At 46.1% G+C, this 14186-nt stretch overlaps 1 protein-coding gene across 4 annotated transcripts in view; it reads left to right on the top strand.

Moving 5' to 3' along the window:
* Positions 1–14186, top strand: part of MLXIP (MLX interacting protein) — a 46008-nt gene continuing 31822 nt past the window's right edge. For 2 of the 4 annotated variants that reach the window (XR_002443423.1, XM_021412696.1), the window contains exon 1: positions 2–423. Coding sequence is in view for 3 of the 4 variants with exons in the window: in XM_021412696.1 (XP_021268371.1) it covers positions 53–423 (371 nt within the window). In the remaining variant the exon portion in view is untranslated. Of the gene's footprint in view, positions 424–14186 lie in introns of all 4 variants that reach the window. The other 2 variants (XM_021412697.1, XM_021412695.1) reach the window with 2 other exon arrangements.

The following is a 14186-nucleotide window of genomic DNA, read 5'->3' on the forward strand; positions in this document are numbered from 1 at the left end:
GAGCGGGCGGCGGGCTCGGCCGGGGGCTGGCGGCGGCGGAGGCAGCGGGGCCATGGCCGCCGACGTGTTCATGCGGCCGGCGCAGCTCCTGGGCGCGGCGGGGCCGCTGTCCCCCCGCGCGGAGCCCGATGAGGACTCGTCGGATACCGACGACGGCGGCGCTTCGCCGGGAGGAGGGCGGCGGTGCGGGCCGCGGCGGGGGCAGCCCCCGGGCCCCCAGATCATCCACTCGGGCCACTTCATGGTGTCGTCGCCTCACAGCGAGCACCCTCCCAAGAAGGGCTACGACTTCGACACGGTCAACGAGCAGACCTGCCAGACATACCAGTTCGGGGCGGCCCGAGGGGGCGGCGGCGCCGGGGGGCGCCTCAGCATCGACGCGTCGCTCACGAAGCTCTTCGAGTGCATGTCCCTGGCCTACAGGTACCGGGCGTGGGGCCGAGCGGCGCCGGGGCTCGTGAGTCAGCGGCGCGGGGAAAGCCCCGAGGGCGCGGGGAGGGGCGCGGGGCCGGGGCGGCGGGCGGGCACGCGGAGCTCTGCGGGGCTGCGTGACCCCGTGCGGGCGCCGCTTCTGTCGCACGAGAAGCTGGGGCTCCTCGCGGGCGCTGCGCTTAGGCCACGGCGTTGAGGGAAAGCTGCGCCCCAGCCCGCGCCCGCTGCGCTTCGCGGGGTGCAGGGGCAGCAGCGACCTCGGCGCACGGACCCCGTCCCAGCGTGGGAGCGGGGCCGTGGCACAACGCGCTGCATCGCCGCCTGCCTTGGTGTGAGCGGCCGCCTTCGGCGCCCGGAGCCTGAGCAGGGAGGCTCGCAGGGAGCGCCTGTGACATGGGGACTGCCCCGCTGCGCTTTTTGTCCAGTTTTCGTTCTGTAACTGCCTCAAGAAAGTAGAGTCTGTCATTGTTTCCTTTGTTCCGGTGTCTGCAGCTGGGCGCTGCACTTCCTGGGTTTATCGGCGCCTCGTTCTCCGACTTCGGTTTTGCTTTCCATCAATTTATTCGGATGTTACATCCCCATTTAGGCCCTTTGTCTGTCTTCCAAAATGGAGGCAGAGCGATGGATCAGAAGTGTTGGGAAAGATGTGTGTCTGCCCGCACCTTTTGTTCCACGCGATGGAGCAGAAGTGGGATCCAATCTGATGTTCTCTATTAAGTGTATTCTGGAAGTTGATTAGAAGGGGTGATGGAAAACTCCCCTGAGCGTTACCAACAGGAATATTTATCTTCGTTTATAGGAGCCATATTAGCTGGAGCTGAACTTTGCCCACCCCAGATGTCTCTATTCTTTGCTGGTTTTACAGAGGCTTTTTTTGTGGTTTTAGAATTTATTTATTTGGAAGTATTGCTCAGTGAACAGGAAACAACAGAACCATCCATTTGGTCCTTTAGCGAGAAAACGGAGCTGTAAGTAACCTCGCTTGGGTAATTTTTACCAGCAGGTTATTAGTTACTGGCAAGAGCGATGTAAAGAGGCACATAAAATCTTCGTGTTTACAAAACAAAATAAAAATGTGACACTAAAAATCAGCCATTCTGCCTGAGAGGAATATGCGGAGTATCACGAGTGACAGAACTTCTGCATATCTCCTCGCTGGCCTCTATTACGCGTGTAGGCTGAGCCTTGCTGCCTTAGAAGCGGTCTGTGCTCTCCTTGGGGAGCACATGGCACTCAGGGGAACAGCGAGTGCCTCTTGTGCTGTGCTTCAGGTTGGTCTGAGGTGTGTTGGTTGGCTCGGAAAATGGTTTTGTTGCTGCCTTTGCTGTATCTTTGTCATTTATCTGATGCTGACAAAACACGCAGATATCACGTGCACGCTTTTCCTATTGCTGTCGCTGGATGGAAACCTGCGCTAGAGAGAAACAAAAAAAATAACCTCACAAAACTACAAAGCAGAAAGGTGAAGAAGTGACTTTTGGCATTGTGGCTGTTGCAGACCCAGCAATGAAGGGCCCGAGCCAACGAGTCGTGTTTCTAGAGCGGGTTGATAGCTATGTTAAGTACAGAAACAAGGAAGTTGATGTAACAGAGCCGTGTGTGCAATATTTATTTACACTTGACACCCATTGCTAATATCTCAGTGTTTAAAGTCTTAAAAAGAAGCACTAAATTGTGTTATCTATCAGCCTTACTGATGAGCTAGTAAAGGAAGTTTTTCTGGATTACCAAGATCACCAGGTCAGGATGATTTATGGTTGAAATGGCCAGATTTATGCTGAATCACATTCACTTGGGGATGCATAGCATAGCCTGGGCTCTTCTAATTGTGCTGGAAATATTTTTTTTTTTTCTTAAATAGCTTTGTTCTATTAAGCAACCGCCACACTTCTTTATGATTAAAAAAGAAGCTGTTTCTGAACATGAGGGAAGTGATTCCCTCATGCCTTCCAGCAGTACAAGCTAACCTGATTTTGATTTTCATCGTGTGTGTCTCAGTCACATATCCACCTGCACAGGCAGAAGAACCTCATTTCAGATGAGCCATTTCACAGAGGAAAACACGGCCAGAGCACGCTTCGCTGTACAGTTCGGAGATTAAAACAATCTTCTAAATCAATAAGTTACTTATAAACACTGCAGTTTACCACAGGTGTCACGCGGGCTGTGCTTAGTATCTAAGTGTCACCGGGTTTTTCCATGAGATTGATTGTGGCAACTGTACCATGCTGGCAGAGGTAGAAGAGCCCTGTTTTTTCTCTTCCAGCCCTTTCATCTCAGTGCTGTAAAACAGTGTGACCTTGCACGTCTTCGTGTGCGTAAGTAACACAAGTAACTGCAGCTGGTATATGGCAGGTAGGCCACTTTATACATAAGATTTAAAAAATGTGCTTTCCAAAATGGAAACGACTTTTGCCATTCTTCCTTCTAATAGTGAGAAACTGTGCCAATAATTGTGTGGCCTGTAATGGCTATTACGTAGAATTACATCAAATGAAATGTAATCCCAATATTTAATTTACTAAAACCCTTTACTAACTTTAAACTTATCCAAATATTTGCATGACCCAAAAATAACTTTCCCAAACTGAACTATATTCTGAGATGTTTTGTTTATAGCACATCATAATGTGTAAGCTGGGTTGGTTTGGTTTTTTTTTTTTTGAGATTTGGACAGAAGAATTTTTCCAAATTCTTGCCTTACAGCACTGTCATCTTCAGCAGAAGAATAATGTTCAGCTCCTTGGAGTATTCAGGCTGAAGGCTTTGTGTGAGGTGAAAAAATGTGCTGTAGGAAAGGACGCTTTCAAGCCGTTAATGGCCCTAGCAGGCTGGAATACGGGAGTGACAGCATTCCCTGTGGAAAGCTCTGCTTTGGGAACATGTAATGTAAGATCCAGAATCTGAAATATGCATGTAGAAATGCAGATCTCCCTTTTGCATTGCCAGGCAGAAGATCCGTGCAGCTGAGAGAACAGGCCAGCCAGCTGTGTGTGGTCACGTACATGGTGTAAACAAAGCATGAGCCTTATTTTAGGAATTAGTGAGCGTGAGTGGTTCTTTAATGTGGGTGGCTTTCTTTTTGAGCTTCTGTTACGTGTAATTATGCCAGCTGATGTCAATCTTACTCGGCGGTATGACATGATAGGGTAAATGAAAATGACTTTGTGGGCTTGTTTATTATTAAGTAGCCTCAGAACTCTCTCACCTTCTAATGAGAGCTAAAGGAGCACGCCAGGTGTTGTGTTTAAGGTAAGAGTGTTAGCGCTGGCATTAGGTACTTGTTTAAAACCTTCCGGATCCTGCTTGTTAAAGTTGCACGGAACATGAGAGTGAGGTGTGGGAGCCGTGGCATCAGTTTGCTTTTGAGAAGCTTGCCAGGTCGTTTCTAGATCTCATCTCTCCTCTTTGGCAGTCTGACCCCATCGCTTTACGTAGATGTAAGCCAAAAACATTCCCTTTGGTGGTGGACTGACATTACGGATTGATTTGTTTCTAAAGCACGTTTCCACATACAGCGAGTGAGTGTTTTGGGAAGTTCTTGGCAATGGTGCTAGCAGGTTGGAGATAAAATGCTTCCAGAATTTATCTATGCATTTTCATGTGCTACTTGTAGGAACTACTCTGACAAATACACCTGTACTCACCCCATGAATGAATCCTAACTTCAATTGCGTTGCTGTGTTATGAGCACTGGTGGGTAAGGTATGCTATGTTCAGAGCACAAAGTGAATCAGGACAGTGTTACTGAGCCTATTACCTTGCTTAACTCAAGTGCTTGATATAGTCACAAGCTTTTAAGCTCTATTTAAGTGACTGGTAAGTTGCACCGTGACAACCTTGAGCCTCAAGGTTTGCAGAAAGACTGCTGAGCTGCGCTCGTTTTGGAGATACGTTTGTTTTACCAAAGTAAATATTTAATAGTGGTTATGTGAAAAGGTCTTCATTAAAATTAAGATTTTGGTGTCTTCAGTGCTACACATGCCTGGGAAGAAATGATAGATTCTGAAGATGGGTTTTTGGATGCGAGAACAACCCTTTTTGCCTGATGATTTTGGTGGCTTGTGCTGGTTTCTCTGGAGCTGCTGTGTGGGGTGCGCTGCAGAGGTGTGGTCTGCAGTAATTGCACTTATAAAAACCGTGTTGTTGATATCATCTTGAGATTTACCAATCCATCTGCATGTTGTGTTGTAGTTTTCTTATCCTGTGTTTCCAAGTAGTAAACAGATCTTATTTTCTGGCTTAAATACAACATGGATTTCATAATCATCATTTTTGATGGGTTGTTGAAATAGGGAAATGGGGAGTTAGTGTGTCCTCACATTGCCAAGTTCTTGGCTGAGCTGTGAGATTTGGAATTTCTTTTAGTGAGGATTTTGTGTTGCATGATTATGATGGGCTTTGAGTGAAGTAGAGTTTGGCAGCAGAAATCAGCATTTTGGTTACCAGTTTTTCTTTCTTTCCTCTGAATGGCAGAGGAATTTAAGCTCAAAAGTCCCAATTTCAAGTCTCAGCTTCCCTCGTGATTTTCCATGTGCTCCTTTTGTAGTTCGCTGAATCGTTCTCGTTTGTTACTCTTCCGTGTTGGGGGAAAAAAAATACCTCTCTCTTGGAAGGCAGGGCTGATGATACAGCAGCTGCCTGTCTGTCTGTGCATCCCTGAGCCTTAAACAAAGGGGCACCCACTGGCGCAGCAAGGTAGGAAGTGGTGGGGAGGTGTAATGGAGCTGCGTAGCTCTGCTGAGCTGATAGCCAGGCATTTCTGCAATGCCAGAGAGGTGTTCTAAATTTGCAGAGAAATTGAAAGGCTTGAAAGAGAGTCAGCTCTGTTAGATGTTTTGTGTGAGCGGAATTTTTCCCCTAATCATGATACTGGGTGATCTCTTCCAAAGAAAGGGGAGTGAGAGGACAAGGTGTGAGGCGGGAGGCGGGCTGGGATTTGTAGTAAAATTACAAGGATCTTTGAGGAATGCATTGGATGAATGAGAAGGGCCAAGTTAAAGGCACACAGTGGGGTCGATGGTGGTGATAGAGGTCATGGAGATGAAAACAGGAAAGGGATACAACGATACTATCAAGTTCAGTTAAATGGGAGCGGGGGGGTGGGAGTTCTGCTCCAGCTGTTCTGGTGCTGCCTTGCTTCCTATTGCAGTAACAAAGGTTTGTCTCTCTAAAACAAAACAATGAAGCTGATCAGTTTATAATCTTGGACAAGTTTGGATCTAATCTGTTATTTCATTTTTAATTAACAGACCTTAGGCTATATTCTTGCTACTTCCTTTCCTTTGTATGCAGAAATTAATTGCATTTACAGTTTTCCTCATCTGTCCTTTGATATTGAAACGTCACAGACATGAGCAGTCTCTTTAAAGACAAAACTTCTAAGCTACTTCTGAGGAAAAAGGCGAGCTTTCTGAACTCTTTGATGGCTATTGAAATATTTTACAGCTGTCCTACAAACTTTCCTTTCACTCTGGGAAGGAAACCTTCAAAATATCTATAAAACAATTCTATAGATGCTTAGAAAAAGTGCTTGTTTCAGTGACCTCCAAAGAAAATAGGGTTGGTCCTTTGTGTTCCAGACAGTGATGGAAAATTCTGAATCTGATTGTTTTTAGTGCGAGCTGAAGTTACACTATTGTCACAGTTTCTGAAGCAGGAAGGCTGGGAAAACAGGGTTGGGAAAAGCTAGGCTTTCCTGAAATCACTTCTAGTAGTTCTACTGCTAGAACAGAAATTCTGAACGTGAGCTTCCCAAAATACATTTGTTTGCTCAGAAGGGAGCTGCAGGGTTGTTTCTGATTGTTTTGAATGTGAAACGTGCTGTCTTTATGCCATTTGCAGTATAATTAATGTAGGCATCTCTTTGTAAATCAGGCAGTAATGGCCATCGGAAATGTTCTAGCATGCCTTTGCCACAGCTTATTTACTTTGTAACACAAACACAAAGCCTTTCTCTGACCCATAGTTTCTGGCTTGTTGATCTTACATCAGCTAACTGCTTATTTTTCCCTTTCTCTTTCATGATAGTGGACAAAAAACACTGCAGAAAGCCAGGTGTGTGCAGCAGCCTTTTTGAGAAGTGGAAACGGAGGTGTAAGTTCAGCAGTGATCTATCACAGGAGCCTGAAAGGAATCCATAACAAAGGTGACAGTTCAGCTACAAACCTGAGTAGTAAAGTCAAGGAGACAAACAGAAGATTTAGGAGGAAACGAGGCAAAAGACCTGCAGCTTATTGCCACCTGTTAGAAAAGGCATTGCCTTGGAGCTGATGGGGAGCTGCAGATGCAAATTACAGGGTAATAAAACCGGACTGGTATTTTAACGGTAATCTTAATGCGTCTGGAAGGCAGCGTGCTGCTTGCTGCCTCTGGCGCTCGCTGGGCTGCGGGTGAGGAGCACCTGCTTCTGGGAAATGATGGCTGTGAGCAGCATCGCGCTCCCTGTGAAAGGGCTGCGGTTTGCCATTGCCAAGGAAGCTTGGATATCTAGGTCATCGCCTTTGAATTCTCAGGTCTGTTTCTGATGATGGCCTTCTGGAGAATCTAATTTTTTTTTCCTAGAAAAATCCTGTTACGCAGGGAGAAGTTTGGCCTTTTCCCCTGCGGAGAACTGTTTTGTTGTACTTGGAAGTCTAAATGGCATCCGCCTCCTTAAGCTGTCAAACACTTTACTGCCATACGAGGCATGAGCCCTTTCTGTAAGAGAAGTTTGCACAAAAGGTGAACGTGGCACTCCAGATGGCTGCAGGGCCATACTGTCAGGCGGCTGGTTGCATTCTGCAGGCTCCTTGTCTGCTCCCCTCCCTTGGCTTGATGCACCACAGCTGCTGGGCTTGCTCTCATGCTAAGCGGGTGTTGGACTGAGCAGATGGTTTGGCTGCTGAAACTCATATAGGGATAGTTTGTTTGCACGTTGTTCTCATGCATGTGATGATTTCTTACAGGTCTCTTGCAGACTTTAAGCCCCTGAGGAAGACGTGGGGAAGGAGAGTGGGAAATTGGGCTCTGGCTGTTCTGTTGTGGTGTGAAGGTTTGGCTGCAGGCAATTGTGATTCCATCTCTCTACCTTACGTGGGTTATAGAGTCTGATTCCGTGCGTCAATTGAGGAAGTTTATGTTTGACCTTTAAGATGTTCAAATCCAGAGTGCTGTTTAAGAGCAAACTTAGCAACAGCTAGTTACCTTTGTGAAACTGTTCAGGCTGTCAGCTGTGCTTTCCCATGTATAATAGAAAATTGGACTGGACGTGGTCAGGGCCTTGGGAAGCTGTCCAGACCCACGTCACAGCCAAATGGTTCCCTTGGCCAGTTATCCTGACAGACGACCTGAGAAGTTAGCCAAAACATCCCTGCTTTCTGCTGTCCACCCTTTGCAGGCTGCGGGGCAGGACGTGCTGCAGCTCCCAGCCCCTGCCCACGGTACGCTGAAGGTACGAAGCCCAGGGTGAGATGAGCAGCTCCGGCAGCTGCTTCATCCTCTCTGGGCTGTAAAGCAAAAGGTGACAGACCAGGCAGAGCACCTGCAGACCACTGCTTGGATTTCACGGAGCAGGGTATTAGAATCTGGTTTTGTTTAATTAGTGATATGTTGGTGTGTTTAGGCCAGACCTCTGCTGACCTACAGATAACCCTTTTGACATGATGTGTTTTGTGACATAGCGTGATGCTATTAGAGAAAGGATTCGACTGTTTAAGTAGCTAAGCTTTTACTTAACGGCTAGAACGCTTTTGCTGAAATGTGTAAAAAGGTTTTAATGCCTTGTCAAATTTTAATGGCTTGTTAAAGTTTCGTCAGACAGCTTTTTGATTGTTTTGTCTTCACAGAACAGCTTTCTCTTCAACACTGATGCAGTTACAGGCTTTCTCATCTCTCTACTTCTAGTTCAGCTGCATGGAAGCAGTGGTTGCAGTCCTTTATGCTGTGTTTAATGTGTTTTATTACCTGTATTTTTTTCTATATTTGGGAATGCCTTGCTATGTATAGAGAGAAATATATATTTTTTTAACGTCATGGGAGATTTCTAAGTTTCCAGAGGTATCTTTATTGTTCATTTATACCACACCAGAGCAAGCAGAGGATGTCTTTACTGTTAAACTACACGTGTTTTGTTTGTGCTTCTCTCTTTAATTGCAGATAAACATTATTTCCCTGTGCTTTCCCTCAGTGATAAGGGAAATGAAGCACAGAATTTTGGGGTAATGTTTCAGAGCAGAAACAGAAGAGCCTTGGTGGAAGGAAGGAAGGAAGCAAGCTGGAGAGTCCTACCCACTTTGTTTCAAAGAGAGCTATCCTTGTACAAGTGCAGGAATCTGGTGCTTGTTATGATTTTGTTTCTGCATGAGCACAAAAGGCTTCTTCCCATCTCATCTGGAAAATAAAAGGGTGGTCTTGTCTTCACTGGTGTTCAGTGGAGTCTGCTTGTACTAGGAGTGGCTTGTGAGTAAGAATGAGTTGCAGAGCTGAGCCTTGTGGGTGACTGAGGGGGTAAGGAGAAGATCCAAGTGGCCCTGCTGTTGTGTAATAAGTTTGCCCTTCTTGAGAAAGAAGATTGCCATTATTAGTGTTGGAAGTGAAACAGCAGCTGTGCTGTTTGTATTTCGGTCTTGCAAATCTAGGGGGAAGGTGGCAGCTTGCAAGTCTCAGTGTTTGTGAGGTCTTCTGCTGTGCTTACTTCCTGTGTTATCCTTCTAAAGGAGTCCTGCTTCAGAGGTGATCTGTGTTGAGAGCTCCCATGAGCTGTCACTGAACAGTTGTGATAAACACAGGCGTTGGTCCCGAGGCTGTGACCGGGCAGGCTGAGTGGGAGAGGCGTGCTGGGCTACTCTTCGGTCCTGCAGTTTGCAGTGCATCTTGTACTTAGATCAGATCTGCAGGAACATACATAAACAGGATGAGGGCTTTTCTTTTTGCTGATCCTTCCAACACTAAAGTCTGCTAGTCCTTGTATACCAGCAGGGGATTTTTTTTTTCTTTTAGCAATATTTCTGTGTAACAAGATTCAAGCAAACTCTGCAGGCCTGGAGGATGCTCTTGCTGCCAGAATCTGTCACGTTCATTGTTTTCAGAACTCTCTAGCATGGGATGTTTACTCAGAGTCCTGGCCTCCTTTTCCCTCTGCCACTTTGTTTACTCTCTCTTCCCTCAAGGTCTCACAGTAATGGGTGCTCTGCTGTGGCTGTTCAAGGACACAGCAGCTGAAGTGCACGGCTGTGAGACCCACAACGGGGCTGCAGCAAATGCAGCTACTCCTCAGTCTGGCAGCCACAAGTTTCCCAGTCCGTGTGAGCCAGCTGTCAAAAACACTGCTCTTGTCTGCATTGCCCTGTCCCTGCCAGGGGCTTTATCACCTTGGCGAAGTTCTCACCCCATAAAATGCTAGTGCAGGACAAGAGATCAGCAAACCAGGACTGGTGGTACAGAGTCCAGAGCCGTGTGATGTACTTTTGTGTCTCTGGAGCAGCTGGAATGAAGTGACATCGGGGTTTCACAATAGACCTAAAAATTACTTGGGCCCGCAGCATTTGGTTACCATTTAGCAACTGTACATTCATGTGCTTATAGCCAGCACAGGCTATTCAGTGAAACGTGTTCTGGCTGTATCTTGAACACAGATTTTAGGCTGCTGGTAAATTTCTCATTATTTATTGTCAGTAATGAATCCATTTCCAAAGGGGCAGGGACTAATGGAACGTGAATTGTGGAAGAGCTTCTCAGTTGGTTGTGATCCTTCTTTGAAGTCCTTGGCTGCTCTTTATTATCTTCTCATTATGCAGACTTTTGCTTTTGGTGCACTGGTATGATGCTTGGTGGAGCCTGTATTAGTTATTGAGAGCTATGACTTTGTAGCACGTCAGAGCAGGAAATACATGGGCTTTGGCCCTGGCAGCTGTTAGAGAAATAAGTGCCACATGGGAAGAGGCCAGTGGAAGATCTTGTATTTCTGATGTACCAAACAATGGCCATAGCTATTATCTGCTGCCATGTTTTCCAGAGCAAAGAATGATATAATTTATTTTCTAGGACGTTTGATTTCTGCTCATTATGGTGAATTCCTGAATGTGAGCACGCTTATCCATGGCGAGTCAAAGTGTGGTGATGGTGGGAACTGTCTGTGTCAGGAGAGTTTGTGCAAAAGGTAGCACAAGAAAGTCTGAGTTCAGTTAAGCTGAACTGGGAGTTCAGGAATGGGCTGTGAAATTTGCTGGTGTGTTAGCAGTACGTAAGGACCTGAGTGTTACACATTGCTCTGTTCGTGTCAGCTCATTGCCTAGAGCGTTCAACAAAGATATAAATGTTTCCTTGTATACTTTTGAACTCCTGCATATTAATGTCTGCACGGATACTTCGGCTTAGTCCAGCTTTCTGTTTGCTTGGTAAACATCTATCCCTGCTGGGATGGAGGGTGAGAGTACTGGAACAGAAAATGTGGTGGCGTGGCAAATGTGGGAAGGCGGAGAAAGAGAATGGTCTGCTTGCTTCTGTTCTTCTATAACATGGCTTTTAAGAAAGAAAATTGAGGGTTGTAGTGGGGGAACAGATCAGTGGCCTGGGAACACATGCAAAAACGACTTTTGAGTTTGAGGATATGGCTCTTTTGGGAAGGAAGAAGTAAATCAAAGGATTTTGGTATTATTGTGAAATACTTTGATCTGCTACAGAGCCAGAGAAATACTTTGTGTGTTGTCGTTATTTATTATAGCCTTAGTTCAAATGAACCTAGTGTTGGGATGGGATAAAAATCTTGACCAAAGAAAAAAAATATCCCTAAGGAGGAAACTGCACTTGTTTTAGGTGCTTAGCAATCATGTTTGACACCTAAAAACCTACAAAAATGGAAAGCAGGTGTTGTGAAATAGCCAAGAGCCTGCAGCAATCTGTCAAACGCTGGGACGTCTGAATCTGTTTGCAGGAGTCACTGCGGTGCCTCTTGTCTATTAAGAATGCCATTATCCCTCCCTTTTCCAGGCATAGAGCTGCCAAATCAATATGCATTCAACTCACCTAGGTATGAAAAAAAAAAAAAAGTCTGTAGACATAATGAAAGAAGTGATGTGGTTCTTCCGATGTGTTTTAGAGAGTAGATGAATATCGTTTCCCTTTACAGCTGAGAATGTTTACAAAAGACCGACTTCTCAGAAATGTGCATTGAGTCAAGGTATGCAGAGCACTTGGTTAATGCACTGCCTGGGTTGGAGCTGGTTTAAACTCTTGGTTTCCTGACCCGCTTGGTAACTCATAGAGCCACGTTCTGCTTTTGTTCATCCTAGAGCTGCCTGAGATGTGCAGGGCCAATGGGAATGTGGCAGTAGGGCTTTGCTGCCTTTACCAGTTTCCGTCTGTGGAAAATAGGTGGAGAGTGGGAGTGTGTTGGGGACTGGAGGGAGTGTCACACAGACGTGCTCGTCCTGTTCTCACTGTTCCCAAAACACCTACTTGTGGCTGCTGTTGGAGTGCTGGGACCTCTGGCCTGACCCGTACGGCTGATCATACAGCTCTTACGGTAAGGCAGGAGAGATCTGGTGCCAAGTACTGCAGTCAGCTAGACGCTGTTTTAGTATCAGCGGTGAAAAAATTCCGGGCAGCACTTTCACTGTTTGCTAACCTTTTATCTTTGTTAGTAAGAGGCTTGTCTTATGCCTTACAGAAACTGCAGCCTTTGAGCGCTCTCATATTGTTGTAGCTTTTGCTTGGTGCAGAAACATAGCATTTTTTTTTTTTTGCAGGGCAGCACAGGACAGTACATGTCAGTGGCACTTGGCCTCTGGAAACTTCAGATAAGTTCAGTATGTGTTGCTGTGTGGCTGCTCTTGGTGATATCGGCCTACTCCTGCACGGCTGCCTTCCCTGAGAGGCTGCCTGAAGGTTTTGGCTATTCCTCTGCTTTGTGAAAGCACAGCCAGTATGTTTGTGACTTGAATGCCTCTGTGATCTGAGTCATTCCTTGTGTGAAGGAGAGGAAGGCAGTAATCAAACTGCATCGGAACAAGAGGCATTCCTGTGTTCTGTTCTGTCTTGCAGTGTGAAATAGTTAACCCCTCTCAGGAACCATGTGATTAGATTTCACTCGCTTTATCAAATCAGCAAATATTATCAAAGAGCACAGCTCAACTTAAAGGCTCTGTGACTAGATGTGTGAAAATCTGCAACAGAAGACAATTAATTACTGCTTCTAATAAGTTTTGCTCAGTGAAAGCTCTGTTTAGGAGCCCAGCGTGCATCCCATCTGCTTTCAGTATCCAGTCATACAAGTAGAACACTTGGATCTCCAGTAAAAATCTTTGCTTAAGGGCTTAAGGAGCCTAAATTTTTATTAGCAGTTTTTATTAGCGACATGATTAGGTTTGGGATCTGACCTCTGCATGTGGTGATTGAAGCCTTTGTGGGTACGACAAGCTTTTGGAAACGGGGAGACAGCTCCTAGGAAGGTCAGAGGGACTGCTTTTCGCTGCAGCAATAAATGTGTAACATGTTATTTACCTTCAATTTGAGCACTCCAAGGGAGTCTACAAAGGGAAGGCTGAGGCTGTTACATTGTGACTTTCTGCACATGGAAAAAACATGATTTGAAGGGGGGACGGGGGAAGATCATTTGGTGAGGGAGGATTTTTGTAGTAGAGGTTGTTTGTAGTGAGATTCAGGAAAGTGCTGATATTGTAATTGTTTTGCTCGGGAAGTCACCGCTTGCTTTGGGACATAAACCGTGTGGATCTCTTTGAAAATATGTCCTTGGCAAGGGAATCATTCGTCCAGCTGTGTCTTAACCCGCGTGGGGGTGAATGATAGGGGTGAATGTCTGGGCCGTTTTGCTGAGGGATATTTGGTCAGTGTGATTCCTGTGAGCAAAGGGATGGCTTTATAAGAAATGCTGCTTGAAGGGCTGCCTGCATGTAGTCTGGAGAGACAGGAAGTACAGAAAAGCTTTAAACTGCCCCTTTCAAACTTCCTGTTCCTGATTAGTATATACCACTAAGGAGAGAGAAATTTGAAGGGCTGCATGAGCTCTGTGGCCTCGGGATCCTGTGCAATCCCACTGGGCAGGGGTGAGTGGGAGGTCAGGGGCAGAGGGAATTCTGCTTGTCCAGAGCCACTGCCGGTTGTTCCTGTGTGATTTGTGTTTGAGCACACTGGCTTAGTTTGCTGTGTGCCCCCAGGGCGCTATTCCCTCCCAAATATAATGCACTCAGCGAGCTCTCATCTTTTCTCACTTTTTCAAAAGCTTGGAAGTGTAACGGTGTCATAATCACCATGACCTGTGCATTCATCCTAGTGTCTGACTTATTTCTTGAACGAGGACAGCATTCAGTTTTCGGTGCCTCTGAATTTATCTTTCTGCATCCCCTAAAGGGAAACACTAGAGGTGGGGGAGGATTTTGAGTTTGCTTTTTGAGCAGTCGTAGTGCTTCAGTTTCTCAGTGCTCCTTCCACTCAGTGCACTGAGCATCCTGAAAACTTCTCTGCTTTCCCATGCTTCTCAGTTTTCCGGTTTTCAGCAATTTATTGCTGAACAAATTGCATTCATTTTTATTTCTTATTTTTTGATAGGCTTTGAAAATGTTTCACATTCTCCTGGCCAGGGCTGATCTCAACATCCCTGTGTGGGAACCGGGGCTCCAGGACTCTCCCTCAGCCTGTCCAATCCTAAATTGGCAACAAGAGCTGTGTGGGAAAAGCGACACGGATTCTGTGTCATCAGCACTAGCACGCTTCTGCCTCGTGTCCCACTTAATTCAGCCCTGGCTCACTTACACGGC

This window comes from Numida meleagris, chromosome 14 (genome assembly GCF_002078875.1).
Source record: "Numida meleagris isolate 19003 breed g44 Domestic line chromosome 14, NumMel1.0, whole genome shotgun sequence".
Taxonomy (NCBI): Eukaryota; Metazoa; Chordata; class Aves; order Galliformes; family Numididae; genus Numida; species Numida meleagris.